General features: G+C 36.0%; 1 protein-coding gene across 3 annotated transcripts in view; it reads right to left on the bottom strand.

Moving 5' to 3' along the window:
- sec16a (SEC16 homolog A, endoplasmic reticulum export factor) overlaps nucleotides 1-20,590 on the bottom strand; it is a 40,517-nt gene that overhangs the window by 4,518 nt on the left and 15,409 nt on the right. Inside the window, exons 13-29 of one of the 3 annotated variants that reach the window (XM_056446877.1) lie at nucleotides 20,463-20,544; nucleotides 20,262-20,379; nucleotides 18,779-18,890; nucleotides 18,454-18,559; nucleotides 17,117-17,257; nucleotides 16,927-17,040; nucleotides 12,905-13,079; nucleotides 11,636-12,027; nucleotides 8,986-9,033; nucleotides 7,684-7,845; nucleotides 7,520-7,603; nucleotides 5,738-5,794; nucleotides 5,138-5,264; nucleotides 3,647-3,787; nucleotides 3,149-3,234; nucleotides 649-705; nucleotides 191-250 (exon numbers count right to left, since the gene is read on the bottom strand). In XM_056446877.1, the coding sequence (XP_056302852.1) occupies nucleotides 191-250; nucleotides 649-705; nucleotides 3,149-3,234; nucleotides 3,647-3,787; nucleotides 5,138-5,264; nucleotides 5,738-5,794; nucleotides 7,520-7,603; nucleotides 7,684-7,845; nucleotides 8,986-9,033; nucleotides 11,636-12,027; nucleotides 12,905-13,079; nucleotides 16,927-17,040; nucleotides 17,117-17,257; nucleotides 18,454-18,559; nucleotides 18,779-18,890; nucleotides 20,262-20,379; nucleotides 20,463-20,544 (2,062 nt within the window). The remainder of the gene's footprint in view (nucleotides 1-190; nucleotides 251-648; nucleotides 706-3,148; nucleotides 3,235-3,646; nucleotides 3,788-5,137; nucleotides 5,265-5,737; nucleotides 5,795-7,519; nucleotides 7,604-7,683; nucleotides 7,846-8,985; nucleotides 9,034-11,635; nucleotides 12,028-12,904; nucleotides 13,080-16,926; nucleotides 17,041-17,116; nucleotides 17,258-18,453; nucleotides 18,560-18,778; nucleotides 18,891-20,261; nucleotides 20,380-20,462; nucleotides 20,545-20,590) is intronic. The other 2 variants (XM_056446878.1, XM_056446879.1) reach the window with 2 other exon arrangements.

Raw genomic sequence — 20,590 nt, 5'->3', positions numbered from 1 at the left:
AAGAGGGTGTGGCCTCAAACTTCAGCACACCTCTTTGAAATCCAAGAGCCTTTCCTATTGGCCAAAGAGTTAAGTCAGGCAGTGCTGGAGGTGTGGCCACAAAAAACGTGCATGTGTTTTACTATGCAGCATTATAAAGCAGTGTCTGGAAAATGTGTGTGTGTTTCAGATAAAAACCAGCTGAAAGTACCTGATTTAAATGCTGACTCACTTCTCGAGATAGAGAACTCATTGAGCTAGAACGCGAGAGCTAGAACAGCAGGAATAAACGAAACAAACAAACAAAAAAACACCACAATCCCGAATTAATCCCATGCAGCGCCATGTTAAATCACACATCATCATCATCAACATGATTTCATCGCACTCAAAAGTCTCCATTCTAACACCTCAGTAGTAAGTATTTCTTCAACATGCGCTCTTGCTCTGACACACTCATGCGCACACTCATACTCATCATAATAAATAATTAATTAGGAATACAGTTAAATATGCAAGAGCAATTATGTGTGTGTTTTAGATGTATTTAATATGAGCATGTGTGCTATTATAAGTGTATTAATCTGCATTCATGAGTGAAAGAGCAGGGCATGGCAGGATGAAGTGGCTTTAGGGAAGAAGTGATGGAGTATTAAAGGATAATCTGACCTCTCCAGACTGGGTTCCCTCCGGGCCGGGAGGCAAAGCAGCATTCGGATTAAACATCTAGATAGAAAGATACATAATCTTTATAGAGGCATGTTTAGAATCAAGCAATGAATATCCACAAGCCAAAAATGCTTTTAAAATAAAATAATTAAATGCCAATAATGGGCTTAGGTGAACAAAAAATTTAAATAATAGAAAAAGTGAAAAGATGGCACTGGCGCAATACATACAGTATATATATATATATATATATATATATATATATATATATATATATATATATATATATATATATATATATATATATATATATATATATATATATATGAAATGTTCAGAATCAAAACCCTCTTAATCCACCTCTTTTCTTGTAAATGAGAATTTTCTGTCAGGCTCCTCTGATTAGGTTCAGAAGTTTCATTTTATAGGTAATGATAAGGTTGTTAGCTAGTAAATAAAATAACTTTTTTTCAAAAATGTCACTTTATACAATTCTTTGGTTTTTAAGAAGGTAGATTTTCGTTGGCATCAAAACCATCAAGATCCACTTGTGCTTTTTTTAGCAAAAACCATCTAAATCCACTTGTGCTTTTTTAGCAAAAACCTCTAAATCCAGCTATTGGGACAAGACAGTGTAATTAGTTGAAAATCACTTAAGATGCAATAAAAAATTATTTTACGAAACCTAAACCACCTTACACAAACCACCTGAAGTTCAAATACATAAATATGTCAAGTAAGTGGCGGTTCATTCCGCTGTGGTAACCCCTGATAAACCAGGCACCAAGCAGAAGGAAAATGAATAAATGAACATTAATTAAATCTTAACAATCTCTTGTTTTTTGGATTTAATGTAAGTAGAGCAATGTAAACATTGTAGGTAACACTTTACAATAAGGTTCATTAGTTAATGCATTTACTAACATGAACTAATCATGAACAACACTTGTACAGCATTTATCAATCATAACTGAACATTTACTAATGCATTATTAACATCCAAGTCCATGCTTGTTAACATTAGTAAATGCACCGTGAATTAACATGAACTAACAATGAACGACTGTATTTCCATTAACTAACGTTAACTAACATGAACAAATACTGCAGTAAATGTATTGTTCATTGTTTGTTCATGTTAGTAAATGCATTAATTAACATTAACTAATGAACCTTATTGTAAAGTGTGACCACATTGTAAGCTAAGCTTGTCAGATTAAAATAATGTAGTGTAAAAACATTGTGAAACATCAATATCTGTGCACTGTCCATTAATAAATAAAGTAATATAAATAATGTTTAGTTGTATACATTATATTTATCTTTTAAAGCATAGATTACATTACCATATAAAACACAAGTTGAGGCCTACTGTGCAAAAAAGAGGACTCGGAAGCTGTCATTTATTTATCCTCACTATACTCAAGGTCTTGGCTTCTTTTTCATCTATTGTTTATCCTCATAGCATCCATGCGGGATAAAAGAACGGCAACTTAAGTTCGTCTTTCGTGAGATGGAGTAAAACTATGTGCATTATAAGAAACATAAAAAATGCAATGTACAGTCAGAAGTGTACAATTGTACAACTTTACTGTTTAATTTTACTATACATTAAACGGCTACTCCGTTTCACGAAAGATGAAGTAAAGATGTTGTTCTTTTATCCTACACAGACACTATGAGGATAAACAAGAGACGAAAAAGAGACTTGCACTCGCTGCGCATCTATATTTGAAATAACAAACTTTTTGAGCAGATGAAAAAAAACTTGCGCTTGATTATTGACGTGCTTTTGAAACCCGATCCTGTCAGAAACTGACAAACGTGAGAGTGACACGCAAAAAAAATAAAGCAAACGTGAACAAACTACCATGTTTAACTATTATTATCCCCTTTCGGACTATTATGAACTCAGAATGATGGAATGACTCTAACAGAGACTACATGTCCTGCTGAAGATTAAAGACACAGATGACATATTTGCTCTGACTGCGGGCTATATTTAGTGTTATTTTTGAACCCCAATAAGGACCAAATGTATGCCGTGTGTAGTTTTTCTGTAATTGGTAACTTATTGGACACTGTAAGGGTCTGTACGTGTTCATATATGTTGCATTTATTTATTTATTTTATATAATTGCAGAATTTACAGTAGGCTATTGATCTGCAGTTATAATCAACCTGTGTTCATAGAAAAGTTAGTAATAAATGTGTATTTGTGAATGACCTGTACAGCTTTATTGTGACATTTTCCCGAGCGAGAATGACGTTGACTAAAACTTTCTGTCGTACACCATGCCCACCAAAAGAGTACCATTCGTACCCTTTTAGCAGTGGAAACGCAAGCCTGATAAATGTGACCCATACCGACCAGTACCAGTCAGTGGAAACAAGCCTTTAAATGACTGACCCCCCTTACATCTTGTTTTGACAACCTTAAGGGGAGATCCAGCGTTAATTAGTAATTCCCACCCTGGTTATAGGGCAGGTGTGTGTGTACCTGTGGCACTGTGGCACTGGTCTGCTGTGTGTTTTCTCCATTGGCGTCTGGAACACTTCCCTCCATCGGCTGCTGCTCATCTGGGGCTAAAAGAACAGTGTTACATGTCACACACTGATGTACTCACAAACATTCATACAAAAACATAGTGATGCGCATACACACACAGTGACACACATACAGCCACGCAGAGAGTGAAGTACACAGTGGGAGAACAGTGACATAGACAGACACACAAATAGAGACATACAAAATGACACAGACACATACAGCTATGGGCACAGTGGGAGACACACAGTGACAGACATAGACACACAAATAAAGAGACACAGACACATACAGCGATGTGCACAGTGGGAGACACACACACACAGACAGACAGAGACTCGGACACACACAGCCATGCGCATGCAAACAGCAAAATGCAGGGTGGGACATACACAATGCCAGACTCACAGTCATAAACACACACACACACGCGCGCGCGCACACACGCACCTGCAGCTGGTGTGAAAAGGTTGGCTGGCATGGCCATGGGTGCGAGAGGAGCGAACAGATCAGCAGGAGGAGGCACAGAAGCCACTGCTTTAGCTCCTCCACGACCAGGATTCAGCACATCCACGTAACGACTCCTCGTGCCTAAACACACACACATTATTATTTCACACATTTCATCTAATTTCATTTTTGAAGGGCCAAATCCAAGTTCACATCAGACTAGTTAAATCATTGATAAATAAGTGAGTTTGTATAAAGGCAAGTAATATTAAATGCAGGCGGCACAGTGGCTCAGTGGTTAGCACTGTCACCTCACAGCAAGAAGGTCGCTGGTTCGAGTCCTGGCTAGAACTGTCAGCATTTTTTTGTGTGGAGTTTGCATGTTCTCCCCGTGTTGGCGTAGGTTTCCTCCGGGTGCTCTGGTTACCCCCACAGTCCAAACACATGCGTTATAGTTGAATTGAATAAACTAAATTGGTTGTAGTGTATGAGTGTGTGTGAATGTGAGAGTCTATGCGTGTTTCCCAGTACTGGGTTGCAGCTGGATAGGAATCCGCTGTGTAAAACGTATGCTGGAATAGTTGGCGGTTCATTCCGCTGATAAAAAAAGGGATTAACCCAAAGGAAAATGAATGAATGGACAAATGTGCAAATCCGTGGATGTGACAAAGTTAAAAGATGAATATTAATACAGTACCACAGAAGTGTTTTTTGTTCTAAACATTGTGGAAAAGGAATTTATTTGTATTATTTTTGTGTCTGTATTTTTTATTAGAAAAATGTTTAGACTAACAACAGATTAATCAATCTTTTTCTATTGTATGATACCACATATTGACCAGACACACTTTTTTACTGTGCTGCATACTTTTTAGAAGAAACTGCTGACAAGATGGAAATAGCCAAATAAGAATAATTTTAGGGTGGGGGCCTTTGTTCCAGACTGAAGTCTAGACATGTCACAAGTTGCCATGATGCTTGTAGAAGTTGTGAATTATATTAAAGACGCACATAATTGTTCAGTTCTGGTATGCAGAAAAGGGTTGCGGAAAGAGGAAGTGTGTCTGGGTACAAGAGCCATAGGACTGCAGAATGACTGATAAGTGACGTTACACCAAAACTCCACCTGTTAATATCAGTTGTGTAAATATGCTGGAGTCAGGAAATATATGTTAGTTGCGAACCTCTTGAATGTAATTCTTGTATTGCATTGGGGTAACGTAACCCAGAGCTCTGTCGTGGAATTATTCATTTGTATCTAATAAATTACTAATATTTCTGGCAGTGAAGAAACCCTTCTCCAGACCTTTTCTTATTGAACATGCATGGAATTGGCATGATATTCCAACAACATGCACATATTTCTGTGGAATGTAAACTACAGATAAACAAAATTAATTGAAGTGGTTCTCTTTTGTAGTCATGATCAAATATATATGATTTTTGTAAGTGATTAGGAGGGTAAAAGAGGTATAATTCCTGGTAAAGCACCTGCTCTTCTGGAGAACATGTTCACAGAAGGCCCTGATGGTGGACCGGCCACTCCTGGAGGTCCCATTGCTGGAGCACTCATTGGAGCTTTGGGGAAGCCAGTGGGTGGAGGAGGAGGAGGTTTACTCTGAAACACACACACAAACACCATTACACATTCACAACACCATACAGCGAAAGAAAAAAAAAAGAGGCATGGCCTATTTCAAGGTGACATGGTGGCGCAGTGGTTAGCACTGTTGCCTCACAGCAAGAAAGTCACTGGTTTGACTCCCAGCTGGGTCAGTTGGCATTTCTATGTGGAGTTTGCATGTTCTCCCAGTGTTGGCGTGAGTTTCGTCCAGGTGCTCCGGTTTCCCCCACAGTCCAAAGACATGCACTATAGGGGAATTAAATTAACTGAATTGGCCATAGTGTATGAGTGTGAATGAGTATGTCTGGATGTTTCACAGTACTGGGTTGCAGCTGGAAGGGTATCTGCTGTGTAAAACATATGCTGGATAAGTTGCTGGTTCATTCCGCTGTGGCGACCCCTGATGAATAAAGGGACTAAGCCAAAGGAAAATGAATGAATGAATTATTTTAATTTGCATACGTCACCTCTTCCTCTGGCTCATCCAGATTCACCCATTTCTGCTTCTTCTCATCCCACACAATCTGAAAATAATAAATAGGGTTAAACAATAGCTAATACAGTAGATCACACAATACTTTCCCAGTTGTTCGATTACATTAAATGACAAAGATTTGTTTGTATTATGCATCATTTTAAATATGACCTAATTTGCATACATTTCTAGCACAGAAATATGGTTCATCAATTCATCTTTGCTTCATTTTTTTTATATAGTCAAAGGTTTTTTTTCACACCATAATTTGGAAAACACTGCAAATATCCAGAAAAAGAAAGCAGAAGACATGAAGTATTAATAATGACCATTTTTAGAAATTTACAAAAATATATACAATGCTCAGCATATGAGATCATCCCTTACAAATCTCTCATTTAAATTAATTATTAATATTAAATTATTAATCATTTTCTATAGGAAGCTTTAAAATATTATATTTGTGCATATACGCTAGATTAGTCAGCACTGAAGCCAAATCTGGAGCTAATCTAACAAAATAACTTATGATAACGGCACAAAAACTAGTACAGCCAAATTTATATGTTGGAGAAAAATATTAAATAAATGATGAAAAAGAGCGAGAGAGAGAAAATTTAGTTTGTAGACAGATGGGAGAAAGAAATTGGTATTATCATCTATACTGAGGATTGGGTAAATCTATGCAAATTACTTCCTGTAAAAAAAAAACTTCCTGTTCTTCGTATTGGAGAGAACAGAATATGTTATTTCATGGAAATCAAATTGTTTGGAGGCATTGCAGATCTCAGGATGCTAACCATTTTCACATATTTTGAGGATGTCCTAATATTACAAGTTTTTGGAAAGGTATAGATGGCATTTTAGAAAATATCTAAAATACTTCAAGTGATTTCACTTTTGAGGTACTATATTTGGGTATGCAGTCAATGGATGCCTTGGAAAGAAAAAACAAATGTATAGAGTCGTCCTTGCTTCAACTAAAAAAGCCATTACTAGATGCTGGTATAAACCTAATCCACCACAAATGCAAGATTTGATTGATGTTTTGAAAAATGTATTCATTATAGAGAAAATTACATGCTGTGTGCATACCCAAAAAGATATATTTGTTGACTTTTGGTTCAAATGGATTGAGCACATTACTTCCATTCAACCTAATGTCTTTTTGCTTTTGAACTAGATTTATTTTTACTGTTAATATTGCTTTAACTCCTCCCCTTTCCTCTGTATATAGTTTTGATATGGATGTTGTAAGATAAGGTAAAGGGTTATGTTGTTGTTACTGTCATGGAGAAATTTGTGTTTCCTCTTTGACTCTGATTAGGGAATTTTGTAGTTTGTAATTTGTTTCCAATTTTTTACATGAATTTAAATGTGTTTTCTTTCTATTTCTAAAGATGTTCGGTGACTTAAATATTATTTTAATAAATATATCCGCTTAATAAATCTGTTTTGTTCAAATGCACCACTGAGAATTAGATAAAAATACAGATTTTTTAAAATGGGCTGTACTTGTACATGTTGAGCACTGTCTATATTTTAATTGTTTTCTTTAATACTCAATGCAAAAACAAGATTTATAAAAATTATTAAAACAAAATTCAGTTTTAGTCATTTTCATAAAGCCTGTTCTTTTCATTTGTACTTTTCAATACACACCATAAAAACATAATACCTGAAAATGACTAAAAATGAAGTGATTGGTTTTTGTAAATAAGCTCTTCACATTCAGACAAACTATGCTTAAACATATCAAGCAGAAAGTGCGTACAGATTTGTTTTTGTCGTCTGGAAGATGTGCTTCATTCTTCCGCTTTGGAAACAGCCAGGTCAGCAAGCCGCCGCCAGATCCCTGCTTTATGAAGCACTCATTACAATCAAGAAAGATTTTCTAAATGCATGTCCATGAATTTATGTTTATAGGCAGGTACATACTTTTTTAGGAGAGCCCTTCTTGGTTCTCTCTGGTACGTCCTGTGGTGGAGCCTCTGGGATTGGTGGAGGTGGTGGAGAGCCCTGATTGGCAAATGAGCTGCTGCGTTCCCGGCCAGAATGATTGGAGGATTCGGACGTTGTGCGAGATCGACGACCCGGTGCCTGTAAATCAGGACATTTTATAAATGATATTTTTTACTTGTCATTTCAATATATTCATTCATTCTCTTTTCAGCTTAGCCCCTTTATTAATAAGGGGTCGCCATAGCGGAATGAACCACCAACTTATCTAGCATATGTTTTACACAGTGGATGCCCTTCCAGCTGCAACCCAGTACTGGGAAAATTTTCAATATATTTAAAGTACAAATGAAATCAAAACTAGCCATATTGGTTTTGTTTGCTCACATTGCTAGTTAACCATACATCTGTGCATGTCATTAAGAAAAAAAAATGGTTTGCCATTGTAATCTTTAATTGAATTCTGAAAATGCACTTCCTGTTTGTATTTTTTTTTAATGATTATTTTTTCGGGGTTTTCACCTTTATTGGATTGGACAGTAGAGAGTATTGACAGGATAGTGTGGGGAGCAGAGAGAGGGGAAGGATTGGCTTAGGACCTCAAGGCGGGAATCGAACTCGGGTCACCGTGAGCACGGGAGGGCATGTGTCGATGCACTTTCAACTACACCATTGTCATCGACCTGTTTGTTTTCAGTTAAATTCTCAGATTAGGTCTGTCTGAGGTATTGGGCATGGCTAACATACTTAACCACACCCCTTCACCTGTCAGTCTTGACAACAAACAAAAATGGGGAGCAGGAGAAGTCTGTTAGGTTGTAATAACTCTTCCAAAACCCATTTCCAGACCTTTCTGAATAAAATGCCTACTTTACTACATCCAATCAGCTTGCAGTAGAAATAAAATAAACCACACCCACTGTTTTCTCATTTAATACTTTGTTTCCCCAGAAACTGCGTCACTATATGGAAAAAAATGGTTGCAGCTTCCGGTTCACGCAGACTTTAAAATGTAATTTGCTCCTGGAAAATTCTCAGCATCATCGCTTCAGTTTTCAGTGTCACATGATACTTCAGTAGTCTTTCCAATATATTGATGTGCTGCTCAAAAAAAGACTTCATTGACCACATTATAATAGTTTTATGAAAACCATGATCATTTTCAGAGAATTCTGAGATGAAATGAAAGTTCAAAGTATTTTGTAACACTATATATGTATTTACAGCCACTTTTTCAGCACGTTGAATGTTGAATCAAAGAAATAGAATCAGTAAAAGTACCATGTGCATTGATGACTGAGAAGTGGTTCTTGATCTTCTGCCTGGGCCCTTTAAAAGAAACACACAACAGTAATGTATTAATAGTAAACATTTTGTACAATATATTTATACCAACAGATTAGTTACAGAATAATAATCATGAAGACACGGCAAACGTTTTACACTCTATTCTCCCTACCATCAACCCATTTCCTTAAAAAAATAAAATAAATAAATAAATAAATAAATAAATAAATAAATAAATAAACGAGAACAAAAAACAAACAAAAAAGGATAAGTTTAAATTAGGTAAAGAGTGTTTCCAGAGTCTGTCTATGTTTAGACCATGATACTCCCCTACTCCCTCTAAGCCTGTTCTTGTTGTACCAGACCGCCAACATTTACATTGTTCTTCAGGAAGTTATTAAAAGGTCTCTTCAGATCTCTTCAAACATATTCTGTTTCTTTTTGACCATCTATGTGACCTTTTGACTTATGTAATGCCATTTCTTTAATCCACTTTCCAATTCACGGTTAATTTACATTTTTCCAATTAAGAGCAATAATACGTTTAGCTTGTAAAATACACATCTGTGAATCTGACCTCTTTGCTTTGTAAGAGAGGGCTGACAGGATTTATATATATATACCCAGGATAAAAATCTTAGGATCCAATGGTAATTTCTTTGATAAAATTTGGTCAATTATTTCAATAACACCTCGCCACAACAGTAAACATTTAACATTTTACCTCATCCAAACAAGGAAAACCTCCAACAATCAACAAAGCATGATTATATGGTGTCATAAAGTCATTATAATAGAATAGAGTCAATGAGGCAATAGTGTATTATTTAATGTTTTAAAAAATTCGAAGTATTTTCTCAAAGTATGTGACAAAATAAGATTTGTCACAAAAAATTAGTGCTACACAATATATTGTTTCAGCATCGATATTGCAATGTGTGCATCGGCAATAGTCACATAGCAAAGATATGCAATGTGGAGTTGACTTTGCAGTGTAATTTTTACACTTACATATACAAAACCATAATACATGCACTGTTTATTTCACTTTTATCCTTGCTTTGTTGCATTTATCTATGCTTGCAGTTTGTTTATTACATGTTATGCATGATTCACACCCCTACAGAATCATCCTAATCAAAATTAATACATTCGGTAACACTTTATGGACCAATTCTCACTATTGACTAGTTGCTAATTAGCATGCATGTTATTGAGATATTGGCTGCTTATTAGTACTTATAAAGCACATGTACTGTATGATCTTACTCTAAATTCTGACTTCTAGGTTGGATTACTGCAATGCTCTGTTCGCTGGTTGCCCAGCATCCTCTATTAAAAAACTTCAGCTAGTACAAAATGCAGCTGCCAGAGTTCTTACCAGGTCTAGAAAATATGATCATATCCTTTAATCCTCCTTACACTGGCTGCTTGTTAAGTTCCATACAGAGTATAAAATATTACTTCTTACCTATAAAGCTTTAAATAATCAAGCTCCTGTTTATCTAACCAATCTTCTGTCTCGCTACAATCCAACCTGCTCTTTAAGATCTCAGAACTCAGGGCTTCTGGTAGTACCTAGAATAGCAAAGTCAAGTAAACGAGGTCGAGTCTTCTCATTTATGGCTCCTAAACTCTGGAATAGCCTTCCTGATAATGTCCAAGGCTCAGACACACTCTCGCAGTTCAAAACTAGATTAAAGACCTATCTTTTTAGTTAAGCATACGCTCAATGCATCACAAAGGGGTATAATACATGAATGTGCTCCACGCATCTCATTTATATACACTATGAACATCAGCTACGCTAATTATTCTCTTTATTCTCTATATCCACCTGGGGATCCTCATCACGAGGCCCTCAGACTACGCAGCGCCACTGATGCGATTCAAGACCTGTGAAGAGATGATCCCAAGGTTTCCACAATCCTGGACCTGGCCGTATCCTGAGCAGCTTAGCGTATAGAGAGCATGCGTCTGATTCCTGTGACACTCCAGGGATAGCCAAGTCTTCGCTGACGTTCAGCATTCTCCAGCCTCTGGCGCCTAGACTGCAGCTCTGCACAAGATGTTTGGCCATAGGAGAAATGGTCGTGCCCAACTGAGCCTGGTTTTGCTCAAGGATTTTATCCTTCACTTTCGCCAATTGGTGAAGTTTGTTCCTTCCTGCTGTCGCCACTGGCTTGCATGGTTTTCGACCTATAGAGCTGCTCTTTAGTGTTTGGACTATCAGCAGTAAATAATAAATCACACTGAACTGAACGAATAACTAATAATAACTATTAATAAGGAGCTAATTAAAGTCAAAATGATTTGCTAAGAGTGATAACTGAACCTTAAAATAAAGTGTGACCTAAAATAATTTCCATGTATATCGCAACATATTTATAGCAGATTTATATAGTCAGATTTTTCAAAAATGGTAGCCATACCCAAAATCATTCGATTTGCTTAAGCACTGATGAAAAAATTGGCCAAATTATACATTAAAATGCCCCCAGAGTGGATGAAAACATCCCCAAAAGCACACAAAGCATATAAAAATGGGACATCGCCAAGTAAAAATTGAAAACACAATTAGTTATTGCAAATCATAGAGTAAAAAACAACAGGAATTCAAGTTTTCTAAATATTTTTAACTCACCAAACGTGCCATTTCATCATAGAAGTCCTTCCCCGGTGGTGGAGGGTTAGCGAACGTTGGAGACGGCTGAGGGAACTGCTGAGGGGAGGAAGGAGCAGAGCCTCGTTCTGCCCCGGGCATCGGTGGAGGCATCTGAACAGGCATTCCTGGTGGCATCTGAGGTGGCATCTGTGGAGGCATTTCTGCAGGGTTGTAAGTCGGCATTTGCGGGGGCATATGTTGGGGTATTTGGGGCGGCATTGGCATGTACTGCTCTTGCATTTCAGGTTGGTACGGAGCCACAAAGTTTGGCTGCGGCAGCCCTGGAGCCACTGGGTAGAAAGGAACATTTTCACCTGAAGGCGGAGCTTGCTGAAGTGGAACCGCCCCATCCTGAAGAATAGTGGGAGGGGCTACAGGAACAATCATAAAAGTGGATGGTGAATCATTTACATCAAGTCATTTAGCTTTTATCTAAAGCAGTGGTTCTCAAACTGTGTTACTTCTAGTGCTACGCGGAGGAATCGCTGAATAATTTAAGTAAAATTATGAATATGCTTTTAACGTGTACGATGACACCGGTGTGATCAGTAAATTGATTTTAATAGGCTAAACCTTTTATTTTATTTAAAAAAAATTTATGTTTGTTATGTGTTCTATCATTTGAAGCTAATTTCCTCCCTATATTTGTGATGGTTGTTGGGGGTGTATCCTGTATTTTATATCCCAATGTTGACAGGTCATTATGGTGGTACTTGGAGAACCATTTTTCTTTCTGAGATAGTATTTGGTAAAAAAGTTTGAGAACCACTGATCTAAAGCAATGTACAAATAGGGATTCAACACATCACAATTTTTCTCAGAAAACATATATCTAAAAGTGCTGTTGACGGATGTTGCTAAAAACCAAAGAAATCCATATATGCAAAGAAAACAAATCTAATTAGTTTAAAAATGAAGTTTTGTGTAATGAAAAGAAATGACACAGGTAAAAAGTATTGAACACATGTAGAAAGAGAGGTGTAGAAAGGCAGTGAAAGCCCAGACAGCAGCTGAAATCTCTCAGTAGTTCTTCAGCAACCCTCTTTTACCAAAATCTGGCTCAATCCCATGTCAACAGCTCTTTCAGAAATATTATTCCCATGAAAAAAAACATGAGGTGTTCAATACTTATTTCCCCCACTGTAAATAAAATGCCATGAAATTCTAAATTGTATTGTTTTGTTTAAATCAGATGATGGGAAAAAATATATAATTTCATTCTGAGTTCACATTATACTCCTGTCATACCTGGTGGCATGAGTTGTACAGCAGCTGGGGGCACAAGGGAGGTCATGAGCGGGTTGTGGGGGTCTGGGGTCAGAGCTGGGGGTTCAGGCGGGCTGCACTGGTCTTCTGAACTGGGTGTACTGCAGGGGTAAAGCTGTGGGGTGCTGCGGTCCGTACGCAATGAGATCACACCCTCCTGAATGGGACAATGACATGCAGATGATCAGATTACAGCATAAAGTGAATGCACATTAGAGATGCATCATTTGGGTGTACAATAATCAGTTGTTTTGTTTTTTAATGAGCTTTTACAGGACTGCATAATTTGGCCAAAATGTTAGGTGACACAATAATTTAACTGTATAATAATTATGATTTTGGGGAAAAAGACTTTAAGGGGAAAAAGGCAAAGCTTAAAGCATTGGAAAACACCAGGGAGAGTAAGGCCCAATGCCAATTCTACCCCTTAGCCTTACCCCTTGTGTTTTGCGCATTCATGTCAAGGGGTAGGGGTGTCCCAATTCTCTTTAGCTTGAAGGCGCAGGGCTAAAGGGAAGGGGTTCGAACGAAGATTTTTCAGGACCACACTTGAAACCAAGGGTTAAGAAAATTTCTCAGAATACACGAGCCACAACGGCAGACAGTTACACCCGGAAGTAAGGAGATCCACAAATTAGTATTTTTTGTCATTATTATAATTTTGACAACAAAAAAAACCTATGTTTTAATACATTCATAACCGCGTTCTTGTTTTACTGTCATGCTTTAAAAAAGAACGCTAAAATAAATCTATAATGCCTAATAACTCCTGTTTTGCAGTCCCACAACATTCTGACACTCGATGACACTCGAATACTCTGTCAGTAATGTCTAGTGGCTGGGAATGGGCTTTTTACAGTGTCTGCTATAATGTTAATGTTGTTTTTGATGTGTTTACATGGATGAATATGGCCACTGTGTTAAATGCACAGTATTATGATCTTATTGTCACATTAAATGACAATATGATAACATATTGACAATGATGACAACATGACAATGATGATCACATAATATATGCCTTCAATGATTTCCTGAAGATAAATAACTCAACTGGAATAACTACAGCAGTCGCCATCGTCTGATCTCATATGAAACAAGAGATCGCGATGATGTGAGCAGGTGCTGTAGGGCTGTCCCATTTCTTAGGGGTAAATTTTGAAGCCCTTCCCCTTCACACTTGGTTTTAAGGGCCAAGGGGAAGGGGTAGGGGTACAAAAATAGAATTGGGATTGGGCCTAAAACATTCATTTTCAATAAAGGAAACTATGCCTTTAATTTCTCCATTTTCAATCAACAAGATAACATTTTTCTGTTAACTTAACTGCTCTTAACTTAAACCTATTGTTTTATTTTTATTGTTTTTGACAACATTACTTTTTTTTTTTACAAATCTGGAGAAATTGGGCAACATACACAAAAATTATTAGCATAAAAAAGTACTTTCCCAACTGCTATTTAACCGAGAGAAGAGTTCTTAAGAGGACTAATAATATTTAATTCATTTACCTTAAAATCATATTTAAAAATAATAATAATAAAAACAACTTTTAATGCAGCCAAATCAAAATTAAGATCTAATTTTTCCAGAAAAAATATATAAAACAGAAAATACTGTGAAAATTTTCAACATGGGCGATGTGGTGGCGCAGTAGGTAGTGCTGTCGCCTCACAGCAAGGAGGTTACTGGTTCGAGCCTCAGCTGGGTGAGTTGGTATTTCTGTGTGGAGTTTGCATGTTCTCCCCGCTTTCGCGTGGGTTTCCTCCAGGTGCTCTGGTTTCCCCCACAGTCCAAAGACATGTGGTACAGGTGAATTGAGTAAGCTAAAATTGTCCGTAGTGTATGTGTGTGAATGAGTGTGTGTGGATGTTTCCCAGTGATGGCTTGCAGCTGAAAGGGCATCCGCTGCATAAAAACATATGCTGGATAAGTTGGCGGTACATTCCGCTGTGGCGACCCCAGATTAATACAGGGACTAATCCGAAAAGAAATTAACTTTCAACATAGGCCTAATAATTTTTCTTTTCATAAATTCCTAACTGCATGTTATAAGTTACTCTAATACAATGATAAACTGCATTAAGCCTAGAGATGCTCAAAGTAACCGATTAACTGTTAACCGAAATGGTGCTTTTTAACCGATTGATGGCATTAGTTAAATGATAAAAAATATTATTTTATATATTTTTAAAGTTTGGCTGCATAAGGGGCCGATCACAGCAAATGTGCTTTTTGTGTTGAGAGGGGCATCTTTACAATGGTGTACTAACGGCCGGGAGATTTTTGTGCACTGTTGTATAATTGAGTTGTTATAATTGTAATATTTATTAATACTGTGATATTCCAGATTTGTTAAGTCATACAGCTCTGGATAACTTGAAACACTTGAAGCAACCACTAGTCTCTGCTCCATCTTTAAAAGTTATCCGTAGTCATCTTGACAGCACAAACACTGCTGTCACCTTAATGGAAACCCCGCCTCTGCTTTCATTTGATTAAAAGAATGAAAAAGACGCGACTGATGTAACACACTTTTTATGCTTAGAGTTGGCTTTTATTTCAACTGCAAGCACATAAAAGTCAACTCTAAGCATAAAAAGTGTGTTACGTCATTAAGGTGACAGCAGTGTTTGTGCTGTGCAGACGACTACGGATAACTTTTAAAGATGGAGGAGAGACTAGTGGTTGCTGTTTCAAGTTATTCAGAGCTGTATGACTTTACATATCTGAAATATCACAGTATTAATAAATATTACAAGTATAACAACTCAATTACACAACAATATTAACTCGCGTGACGGCAACACGTGCCTACAGACGTATTTTGCCAAAGAAGCAAAATGAAAGACGGATATTTCTGGTCACAGTTTGAGTTAATGCTAAACCAGTGCTGATCCTGATCGCTTCTGTCCTGGATCTGCGTCACAAACTCAGCACCAGGCTATTGATGATTTAGTGTACAACTAACAAACCAACCTTTTTTCCATTTGGAAAATTACAGTTATTAATAGTTATTATATAATATCGGTTTTTAAAATAGCCAACATGATCTACGAATTAAACAAATCCAAAGTTTTTCTTGATTTTTGCATTATGATAACTCCGTACCAAAATGAGGCTTTCATTTTACAGCTTATAAAACATGCATGCAAATTAATGCAGTATCATATGTAAATAACCGAATTGTTATTTGCTATAGTAGTCTATACGTTACAAAGAGTCAACATATGAGCCTTGTCATTGTATTTCATCACACGCAGCACCCGCACATGAAAGAGGAAATAAAAACTCACAAGCTCTGAGGTAAAACTAGACACTCAAGACATAATCTTTAATGACTTCCATTAAAAATGTTGACAGAGGCTTGTGAATATATGAATAAGAGTGAAACATAAATTAAATGCTAGGCCTATTTTCTGTCAAGCGATCGATTTGAGGCAGCCTGCTATTTTTGTTTGACAGAAGAAAAAAAACGAATGATTGGACAAACAGCATATGCCAGTTCTTAAAAAATATTCCGTCAGCGTTTTCGTTTTGTAATCTAAATTTGTAATTTAAGTGAAAAATATCTAGGGTAGGCCTATTTATTTTATTCTTTTTATTTAGTTAATTTTTTCTTTCTTTGCTGTTGGAAACACTGCAGGTGCGTGAAGATGCTGTTGTACTGTATGCTGTTGTTCACATGTTAAAATAAATCGGTATTTTAAAATGCAATATTCAATGTGTCAGACACAAAATATACATGTGAATTTTTTATTTTAATTAAATATTAATTTAATATTAATCTTTGTTAACCGTTAATATTCGCTTAACGAGCGGACGGTTGTCGGTTGGCAAAAGTAACCAAAATGAGCACCCCTAATTAAGCCATAACCATTTTGATTAAATGAGACTTAATGCAGATCTATTTTTATCTATAATACCATAAACCAAAGAAGTAAATCATAAATTAACTTGTACTTCTCAAAAGTAAAGTATTTACATAACAACAAAACAAACACACCTTGATGTGTCCATCAAGTTGTCTGAGATGAAGTAACCAATCAGGCTCTATAAACAACTCCTGCTCCGGCCGCTCCTTCAGCTGAGGGTCAAAAAACCTCAACCTCAGAGACATCTGTAATCCAACACAAGAAACATTAGACTTGAGGGAAAAGTCAGCAGAGACACAGGCAGAATGTTGTTGAGTGTACCTGTATGAGCTGACTGATGAACACAGGAGAGTAATACTCTGGCAGACTCAACAGTGTGCGGGAAATGACCTCACAGTAATGAAAAGCTTGAGCGCAGAGACCAGACTCCGCCAGACGACATGCGTAGATGAACTTGAACACCTGTACAGGTCAAAAGGTAAAAGCCATGAGTCACGACCTTACTGCATTTGTGTAGACTACAAAAGCTGAAGAGATTTAGAGCTTTTATTATACTGGAGGAAAAAACCTTGCAATTAGGTATATGGTGGTTTTAATGGCACAATAATTGTTAATTCTTTGAAATAATATATAATACATTTTATTTGTAATGTGCTTTTCTTAAACTCAAAGCGCTACAAGGCAAAATACTAAAAATCCAAGTCAAGCAGAACAGCACAAAAATAAAAAGATGCAATAAGAATATAAACCATAAGATAGAATAAAAAGTTAACAAATTGATCATCCTAAGTTAAAAGCAATGTTAAAAAGTCTTAATTTTTTTTTTAAACAGTCCAGAGAGGCAGCATTACAATATTTTGTTTGAAGTGTTCATGAAGTGTTCAATGTTGTGCATGTTCGTTACCGCAGTATACTGCATTACTGAATACCGGCACGGATATTTCTTACAGATTTGTGTTTTTGGATATAAAACATTGTTTAAACTAAAAAATAATAAAAATTAATATTATTAAAAGTAGAATGACAGTAGCAATTTTGTCAAATGCAATTTTTTTTATTATTATTATAAAGAAAAAAAAAAAAAAAGATTAGTCGCATTCAAAATAAACGTTTGTTTTGACAAAATATATATGTTTGTTTATATATATATGTTTGTTTATATATATATATATATATATATATATATATATATATATATATATATATATATATATATATATATATGTATATAATAAAAACAAAACTATTTTGCTACATAGATAATTACATTTATATCATATATACATTTTATATTTAAATATAAATAAATATTTTCCCAAATATATGCATGCATGTGCGTATTTATATGTACATAATAAATATACACAGCACACATATAAATTGTCAAAACAAACATATTTTGCATCCAAATAATTTTTGAAAAGCACTAAGTAATATGTATTTTTTATGTTTTCATAACTCACATTTTTTTCTAGAACAGCGTTTTTAATCAGGCTAATTTAATTTATTTTATCGTTACTTTGATATACCAAGCAGACCTAAAAAAAATCTAAGTAGTCTAGTTATAAAGCTGTCTATAAAACTAATAAGCTAGATTATCTTTGAGAAAAGCTACTAACTGGCTTTTTATTAGGAAAGTAACGATGTGTTGAACTGACCTGGAAGTTGGGCAGAGAAAGAGGCTGAGAGCCAAGAGACTGAGCGTATTCGTATGATTCGGTCCGCTGAATTGCCTCTGATGAGCAGAACTTCAAAAAAGGCAAGCTGAGAGAGAGAGAGAGAGAGAGAGAGAGAGAGAGAGAGAGAGAGAGAGAGAGAGAGAGAGAGAGAGAGAGAGAGAGAGAGAGAGAGAGAGAGAGAGAGAGAGAGAGAGAGAGAGAGAGAGAGAGAGAGAGAGAGAGAGAGAATAATAATGCAAATACATAATTCATAATTTCTATGATTTTTCTTGAGAATGCATTGCATGTATAATTGTGTGTATACCTGTGATTGGAGCTGATGAGGACCATCTTGGTGCTTTTCTTGGTATAAACACCGAAACCCACCTGAGCCATTAGATAACAGAAATGGGCTGCGTCTACAAGACCTTTAGATGCTGTAACACACAGAATATTCCTCATCACACATCCAGAGTTGCAACTACAATGCATTCAAATTCACATATTTGCGTGTTTGTTGTTTTAATGGTTAAAATGGTGCAAGTGTCAAGATTAAATCAAAGCTAAATTAAATAAAATATTACATTTCAATTCAATGATTATCATTACAAAGATCATAATGATTACGTTCAAAGTTAAAAGCTACATATAATTAATGTATTAGTTCTGTACTATAAAATAAAATAAGCTTTATTATTATTGATTATTATTAATAATAATAATGAATATTAATAATAATAATAATAATAATAATAATAATAATAAGCAAAAGACAACATATTTTATTTTTAGTACAGCTGTTTACAGTTCAAAGATATATAAAGATTTGCATTTTTTTACTTATTATTATTATTTACTTTATTATTTTACTTCACAGAAGAGAAAAATCCTAAAAATACACTGGAAAAAAACCGTAAGCTACAAATTAAAGATACATTTAAAGTCAACATGAACAAGCTATAATAGTCCAGAACCATGAGCATAATCATAACATGATCATTACATAATATGAAGAGAAGCAGAATTTTCAACAAGAAACAAAACATAACTTCAATCATATCCATCAGCAACTGACTGAATTATGAAAAGTGCGTTTTACATATCAAAAAGGGCACATGGTAATACTACTAGCAGTTACCGATATTTTTTATTTACTGCCGATATTTGGGAAAGCAGGGTGGATGACGACTGATATTTAGCCGATAAAATAAAAAGTCCCTCTCAAAAACATCGACCAAACTTAAAGATTTATTGGCTGATGCAGATTAGGGTTGTCATGACACTGCAATTCAGTAATATTCGATACTGAAGTTTTAAAAACATCCAGTTACCGCTAACATTTAAGCAATGTTGTGCGCGTTCTTAAACAGCGCTGATTTGCCCAAGTCACATCGATCAGCTGGTTTATCTATAAGCTGACATACGAGTGATCTGCTGATGAATCGCGGCTTTAAAACGCTCCAGTGTCCCTGTATCTGTAGTAACACTCAGTAAACAGTAGCGAGTTCGGTAAACTGATGAGCTTCACGGCCAATCACAGTCATTTCTGTTGAGCATGTGAACACAATGGCAAATCCTTTGTTTTTGTTTGTTTAAGAACGCGCTTAACAGCAATCAAATGTTGGACGTTTTTAAGATTACAGTATTGATTGGTACCGAATTCCAGTATTGTGGCAAACCTAATGCAGATATCGGAAAGATATCTGCCTTGGCAATATATCGGTCAACTAATAAACACAACATGGAAAAAGAGAGACATATTTTTTTCCACTTATGTGCCAGACATGTTTGCATGTACATTTACACACCTAAAGTGTCTCCCATTGTTGAAATGGTGCGGGTGTCAAGATCCAGAGTGTGTGTGAGGTTGGACAGCACCATGGCTAAATGTGGCCTCCAATCCCCCCATTTCTCATCTCCACAACACTGAAAAAAAAGATGCATATGCATCAATCATTGCACAAGCTATTAATATTTTAACAAATCAAACACACACAACTCTGGCGTACAGTAGCAGCAGCCGGCATGCGTCCTGACATGAGCTGATAAACCGTCTGAAGAGGGTCATTAATAGGCAGGCTGTTGGCAAATCTGAAAGAGACAAAGTGAGACATATTAAAGTGAGACACATTGCTGT

Source organism: Danio aesculapii, chromosome 21 (assembly GCF_903798145.1).
Source record: "Danio aesculapii chromosome 21, fDanAes4.1, whole genome shotgun sequence".
NCBI classification, from domain to species: Eukaryota; Metazoa; Chordata; class Actinopteri; order Cypriniformes; family Danionidae; genus Danio; species Danio aesculapii.
The sequence above is the reverse complement of the archived record's forward strand: the minus strand, read 5'-3'. Positions and strand labels throughout refer to the sequence as shown.